Genomic DNA, 7,236 nt, shown 5'->3' with positions numbered 1-7,236 from the left:
CTTACTCTTAGTATGCCCCACATCTCCTTTGGAGAGCGGCCATGTGCCCATGGTTGCCATAGTGAACTGCTCTTATCCCCACAAAGGGGCAGACCAAATTGAACTCATACAAGCACAATCTCTCTTTTTCTCTCCTCCCATACACACAGGAAGCCAGCCCCCTCCTTCACATAAGGCTTTGCTCTTGGTGAGTACAGCCATTGACCGCTGACTTCAGTGCGCGCCTAATTCAAAGTCCAGGCTCTGCGTAAAAGTTCAAACTCAACTAGGAGGGCAGGAGAAGCAGACATTTCCCCATGATTTAAGACGGTTAGGTGCGTGTTATTTCTTTTCAAACTGTTTTAAAGTCTTAAAAAAAATCCTTCAAAAAGCTACAAACCGTTAACTTTTCGAGCTCAGCTGTGCGTCAGCGACCAAAATAATTTGGGACTTTCCACAGCCGATGGCGCACAGCTATCGTAGGTTGTCATATGAGAATAACAGTGGCTGAAAGCACATCCAGGAGTCCCCGTTTAACGCCGGGGAAGTGACTGTGTGTATCCAGGTGGACCAGTGACTGAAGGAAAGTGCGCTTGATGACATGGAGTAACATTTCCAATGGGTGGAACAGAGCGCCTGTGGCTGCTTGTCAGTTTCTTTCAGGTATGTTTTATGCTTATTTAATCTTCATCTGCATCGTACTGTAATGCAATTTACTGTGCATGACAGAATCATTTGTGACACACTTTCTTCCTCAGGTGGTCTTGCTGACATGTGAGCAGCACTCCAGTCCTGTTGAGGTTGAACTTATATTTCCATCGTTTCCTTCCAGCGAAGGCGCAGACAGCTACACAGTCACCTGCCAGACTGCAAGTAACCATCTGGTAAGGAAGCTAATGAAGAGACTGAGTTTACTATGACAGGTATATGCATTATTAATTCTTCTAACATCTCTGCAGGTGTATGTGGACCCCATTAATCACTCAGCATGTAGTCCTTTTTGTAAGATGTCACTGAGATTGGTTGACGATCAAAGGGGGTATAACATCACATTAAGAGCCAGCAGCAGAGATATCACACTTGCATCCAAGACCTTTCACTTTGGTGGGTATTTGTGAACAGAGGCTCTGAATCTCACGGTCCTCATAAAGAAAAGAGGCAAACACGTGTTTGGTCAGTGATGTTAACATCTCTCTTCTTGTTTCTCCTCTTCTCCTTGTGTATTTGTGCCCAGTTCCAGTTTCTCTGTCTTCCCTTCACGTGTATAGCACAGCGACGACTGCTCTCCTGACATGGAAACTTCTCAGACACCAAAGCCTGTCCACTTTGAGTCTTTACAACACCAATACACAATCTGTAACACATGTCTTCAATGGAAACTCCTCCAAGGCAGAGTCGCAGTACACAGGTGAAAGGTCTCCAGCCCGGCACGCACTTCAAGGTCAAAGTTGTGGTGGCTGAATACCTCGAACAGCTAAATGTGATTTTAAAACAGAGGCTCAGCATTGGCATGGAAACGGGTACAGTATTGTACACATGTGCTGTTCCACAACCATGTGCCCATAACTTGATCCTTAACCTTAAAATTTAACTGCAAGCTAAGTGGGTTTAAATGATTTGGTTATTTCCGTCTCCAGCCCAGTGCCCTACCGGCTGGCTGGCCAGTGGACGAAGCTGCTTCACAGTGAGAAGGACAGGTTTGACATGGAGTGAAGCCCAGCAAAGCTGCAAACGCCTGGCAGCTACCGGTCACCTGGCTGACCTGAAGACCACGGAGGATCTGTTTTTTGTGTCTTCTCACCTTCAGAACCACAACAACCTGCTCATGCTGTGGACTGGACTCAGTGACCAGCAGGTATCTTCATTTTTGAAAGATACATTTTAAAATAAAAATGTGGAGGATGCTGATGAGCGGGACGTCACTTTGTGAAGTGAAAAGACCTGTTAGCAGAAGCTACTCCTCAAAGAGGCGGTTTGATTTTTATACCCACAGTTTAATGGCAGTGAGCTGGTGTATGCTGCAGTGCATTATGTCACTCTTTTGTCACTCCACAGGAGGAGGGTCGACCTCTCTGGTCTGATGGCTCGTCATATAACCTGACAAATGGTGTGAATACATTACTGCCAACCAGCGTGGCAGATTGCTTTGCCCTTCAGAGGAATGCCACAGGCCCAGGATACTTTCTCACTCCATTCTTCTGCAACATCCCCTTACCCTTCATCTGTCAATACCAAAGTAAATAATTTGTGTAACATACCTATCGCTGCTCAGTCTCAGGGAACATAACTAAAACAAAACAGTAGTTAAACCAAATCCACATTTTGTCTTTATTTCGACCTCAGGTTTGTTATAATGTTACCCTGCTTCTCCTTCTTTCACAGACCCTCCAGTCCCTTCCTTATTCTCTTTTGACCTGGCTCAGGTGACAGAGCAACAGGTAGAGCTCCGTTGGGGTGACCTCTCAATTTTGAACTCAGTTAATGATTCATCTTTTGAGATATTCCTCCAGTACCAAGAAGAGGCACATGGGGAGTTGGATGAAGGTGAAGAAGATAGAAGCAGGAATTCAGGGGACAAAAAGGGGACACAGAGCCAGAGTATGATTAAAAAAATTGTGAAAGTACCCATCTCCTTTGCATCCAGAGGCGTAACCGTGGCGGGTTTGTATCCAGGAAGCATCTACTCTTTCACCCTTAAAGCCTGTCACCCCGCTGGCGCCACATGGAGCTTGGGACAAACACGGACTGCTTTTACTAGTGAGTCTGCTGACAGTCGGCTACACGCACAAAGGGTACACAGACAAAGCAAACAAACAAATAACAATATTTTAAATGTTTATGTTTCTCACAGGACCACTTCCTCCTCAAAATGTCACTGTTGGCCACATTACAGTGAGTCAGATTAACGTTCACTGGATGCTGCCAGAAGCACACTACAGGGCTAGATGGACATTTGTGGTACGCTATGTGGACATGTCTTCAAGACAAATGAGGATAGTTGGAATGATGAACATATCCAGGTCATCTGAGGCTGGCGGGTGGAGGTCACACAGTGTTGTCATTGGAGGGTTGGAGCCGTACAGGAAATATATGATTGAAGTTTACACAGTCACCCAGCATGGGATTGAGAGCTGTGGACAGGTGCCTTTGACTGCACAGACTGGTAAGCATGTGATAGATGCTTTTGCTAGTAATTTGAATATAATGATTTCAAACTAAAAGCATGCATCACTCATATCTGTAATTCCTGGACCCGTTTTAGCTGACAACTAACAACTAACAAAACTTTTTTCTTTTGCACCTCTTAGCGGTGAGGGCCCCTAATGGGCTGATGGTGTTGAACACAAGCGGAAATTTGACAGTGTGCTGGAAGTATTCACCGGATGACTGTGCTGATGGTTATTATATCACATCCCACCCGCTCAATAGCCCCAGTGCTTCTCCATTGTGGATAAACCAATCTAGTCCTGGCGCACGCTGGGTAAATCTGTCCATTTGTGTTGATTTGGGCACATTTACTCCAGGTCAGACTTATGATGTAGGAGTGATCTCAATGAAGGGAAACGCCAGGAGTCAGAGGACTAACATCATACACACTACAGGTAAAAGAAACAAGAACAATGTAGATGTAGCTCTAGACCATACTGGGCATTGTATAGACTATATATATATTATATATATATTCTTAGTTTTTCTTTCTCTGTGTGCAGATCCGTTGCCAGTTCAGGTAGCAATCCCGCTGTCAGTGGGTACAAACTCTGCAATGCTGTACATCCAGCATCCACAGCTAGGCCTGATTGATGGAGTGAAAGTGTGTGTATGTCTTGGACTTTGTGACACTCTGTGTGAGGGGTTATGTGGGCACACATGCACCTGGTACTCCCTGCCTGCTGGTCTTCAGTTCCTAACCCTTAGCAACCTAAATCCAGGATCAGAGTACCAGCTCGTGGTGTACAGCACTAGCCAAGGGCAGTTGGGACCACCGTACTACACCCATCCCATTAGAACAAGTGAGTTAAAGTATTTACGCCCATATTGATGTGTACTAGTCAGTAAACTTCAATACATAATAATTAAACTGCCTTTAACACGGAGTTGTTTTCACATTGTTGGAATTAAGGCTCATAGTCACTTTAATAAACATAGTGTGTCCACCAACAACCTCCCACCTGTTAATTTTCAAGCTTTCATTGTACATGAGATATTTTATCTCATTTTGAGCATTATGCATAACAATGGTGTGGGGATGACTGGTCCCTGAAAAGCATATTATCTTTAAATCTCTTCTTCAAACAAATACAGACTTTTATGTGGTGTGTCTTTTATCTTGTTTTTTTTTTTTAGAATTTCTTATTATTTTTAATGAGTGTCATGTTTTTTTTAACAGTAGATTACAGTAATGACGCATTTCTTTTTTGGTATATATTGGGCATCATCACATAATTCCCAGGTTTTTAAAATATCTCCAACCAAAGGTAATTAGTATTTTCAGCACGTTAGAGGAATAATTACAGTATGGATTGTGGGATATGGTTTGTGATTTTTAGGTCTTGCCCCTCCCAGCAGGGTGAGAGAGGGCTTGGTGACAGATTCATCCATCCAGCTTCTTTGGGATCGAGCACAAGGGCAGACTCACAGCTATGAGGTCATCTGCCTCAACTGTGACCATTCACACATGGTAAACAGAAAAAAACTCCTCTCTCCAACTGGTGTAATAACTATAATAATATGGTAAATTAACATCTTGTGTGATTAACCTGTGTGCTACAGGTACAGAAGGCGTCTGGTCACAGTGCAGTGTTTTCCAGCCTGACTCCAGGCCGACTCTATTGCTTTGCAATACGAACTGAGAAAGAATCTTTCACTGACAGCTCCCCCGTCACCATCAACATCACTGCAGGTAAACGCACACAACACATCAACACACACAGCTCAATCTTTCCTTTTGTAATAACCGTGTGTATTGTTTTCTTATGCGACAGCTCCCAGCCCAGTGGAGATGTCACTCGTCAATAAAACCATATCATCTTTACATATTAGTTGGAGTATGGTCAGGGGAGTGTTGGATGGGCTCATCCTGTCAATCAAAAACGAAACATCCATTCAAGAGGTGATCATTCCTCGTCAGGAGCCCAGGTCAGTCCCATTCTTGTCAGCCAGCACACAAATGATTATATTGTTTAACTGTTTTAAACTTTAACTTCTACTGGTCCACATTTCATAAGAATGTGTGATTGAATGTAGATTTTTCAGCTTATGTGTAGAACTGACTGTCAAACGTGTGTGTGTGTGTGTGTTCACAGATCTTATACATTCGAAGACCTTGGTCCTGGAAGTCAGTATACAATTGAAGTGATTAGCACCAGTGGGGAAAAGAGGAGTAAACCTGCTACTATGATTATCCATACAAGTACGATACATGTAACACCTGGTGCCAGTTTTTTTATTTTGTTAGTTTACAGTTACAGAAGTACATGTAAATAAAAGTACATATTTGTGTTGAAATCACAGTACTTGTTTTCCCTTAGTATGTGCCCATGCTGATGCTAAAACAAGTAATAGAAGTATGTAAAAACTCTAAGCACCTGAATGCATCAGTGAGAGTGACTGATGAATATAATGATGGCTATAATTAATACATTGTCTCACATGCTAATGAAAATCTTCTTCTCTCCAGTTCCAGAAGTACCACAGGAAGTGGCTCTTTCCGAGCAGGTGGTAACATCTGTGTTTGTGACCTGGAGACCTCCACCAGGACGGGTGGAGGGTTACAAGGTGAGGCATGTACTCTAATCTGTCCAGAGAGAGACAATGGTTTAATGGGTTGTTACATCACAGTAAGTTTCAGACAGAGGTGCTTAATGATGTTTGACTTTGTAATTTGTCTTGCACACACACACACACACACACCACTGAAAACATTTTTGTTTTTTGGTAGTTTTTTAGGTAGGTTTTTTTTTTTTTTTTAAGAACAAAGGAGGCCACTTGTGTCAGGTTCCACACTCACCTGTTGGTTTCTTAGCAACTGTTGTCAGCACACCACAGATTCAGTTACCTTTAAAGATAAATGACCTCCGCAGAGCCACAGCCAATGAGAATGACCAAGCACATTGCAAAAAATGGACAATACAAACTCAAGTTATCCAAAATAAATGAGTTTTGGTGGATATATGTTTCTCAACCAAGAACATATCTTGGTTTTACTGTAGTTGAAAAGCATTTTTTTCTTAACCCCTATAAAGATTGTGAATTCCTTTTTCTTTTTCACAGCTCGTTTTTGGCCTGCTGTCCGTGGACAGGAAATCATGGAACCAGCTGCTTGTCAAGAGCACAAGTTATGAGATCAGTGATTTGATCCCAGGGTCCGACTATGTTCTTACTATTCAGAGTGTGCTGGGTTCAGACACCAGTCAGCCAGTCCGCAGAGACTTTAGCACACGTAAGACACACACATACACAGAAACACTCTCAGAAAGATACAGGCCTAAATGCACATTAATTCCATGCTGATCTGTAAGGATAAAACAACCAGTTGGTGCCTTCTCAGTCTGGACCTAATCCCCTAATAACACACAAATATAGCAGTTGTAAAGTTGCAAACATTGTATGCGTGTACATGTAAACATTTGTTGATGCTTTTCAGGCCCAGCTGGATTATGCAGCCTCCATCTGAACAATTTGAACTCTTCCTCTGTCTCTGTAAACTGGGACAGTGCAATTGGAGAGTTTGACTTCCACAGAGTCACTGTGGCCAACACCTCAATCACAAACACTCTCATCATACCCAAGGAGGAGCGAGTTGCTGTGGTTACAGGGCTGGTGGACGGGTGCAGCTACAACGTGAGTGCAGAGAGAGTGAGAGGGGAGACAGCGGGGAGCGCTGCCGTTCTGACTGTAACCACAGGTAGACAACATTTCAAAGGCTGCACCGGTCAAAACATTATGATCCCTCGCCTCCTCATTAAAATCATTAAAACAGATACTTTATCCTCTTCTCTGACTCCTTTTCTCCCTTTCCTGTCCTTCATGAGTGCCGGCCCGTGTGAAAGGATTGCGTTTTGTAAATCTGTCTGCACATTCATTCTCGCTGCGGTGGGAGCAGGCACAAGGGTGTGTGGATCATTATAAAGTGAGCCTGCTACCAAACGAGGGGAGAGTCACAGTTCACCGTGCACGTGATGGATTCATCCAGGTACAAACACCTACCGCTTTAATGCAAGAACATTTCTGATTATTTTCCCTAATTGTACCTCACTC

The 7,236-nt window shown here is 43.4% G+C and overlaps 1 protein-coding gene across 1 annotated transcript in view; it reads left to right on the top strand.

Annotated features, from left to right (window-relative positions):
• Positions 1-193: 193 nt before the first annotated feature.
• The window catches only part of ptprq (protein tyrosine phosphatase receptor type Q), a 30,029-nt gene continuing 22,986 nt past the window's right edge, over positions 194-7,236 (top strand). Inside the window, 19 exon segments of the mRNA XM_026365335.1 lie at positions 194-642; positions 738-863; positions 939-1,083; positions 1,214-1,386; positions 1,388-1,499; positions 1,617-1,834; positions 2,035-2,215; positions 2,362-2,736; positions 2,831-3,142; positions 3,288-3,581; positions 3,690-3,989; positions 4,527-4,657; positions 4,750-4,879; positions 4,962-5,115; positions 5,283-5,389; positions 5,657-5,754; positions 6,250-6,418; positions 6,623-6,883; positions 7,011-7,171. Of these exon segments, the coding sequence (XP_026221120.1) occupies positions 598-642; positions 738-863; positions 939-1,083; positions 1,214-1,386; positions 1,388-1,499; positions 1,617-1,834; positions 2,035-2,215; positions 2,362-2,736; positions 2,831-3,142; positions 3,288-3,581; positions 3,690-3,989; positions 4,527-4,657; positions 4,750-4,879; positions 4,962-5,115; positions 5,283-5,389; positions 5,657-5,754; positions 6,250-6,418; positions 6,623-6,883; positions 7,011-7,171 (3,492 nt within the window). The 5' untranslated portion in view covers positions 194-597.

The sequence above is a fragment of the Anabas testudineus genome, chromosome 6 (assembly GCF_900324465.2).
Source record: "Anabas testudineus chromosome 6, fAnaTes1.2, whole genome shotgun sequence".
In the NCBI taxonomy this organism is placed as follows: Eukaryota; Metazoa; Chordata; class Actinopteri; order Anabantiformes; family Anabantidae; genus Anabas; species Anabas testudineus.
This window is presented reverse-complemented; position numbering and strand designations above follow the sequence as displayed.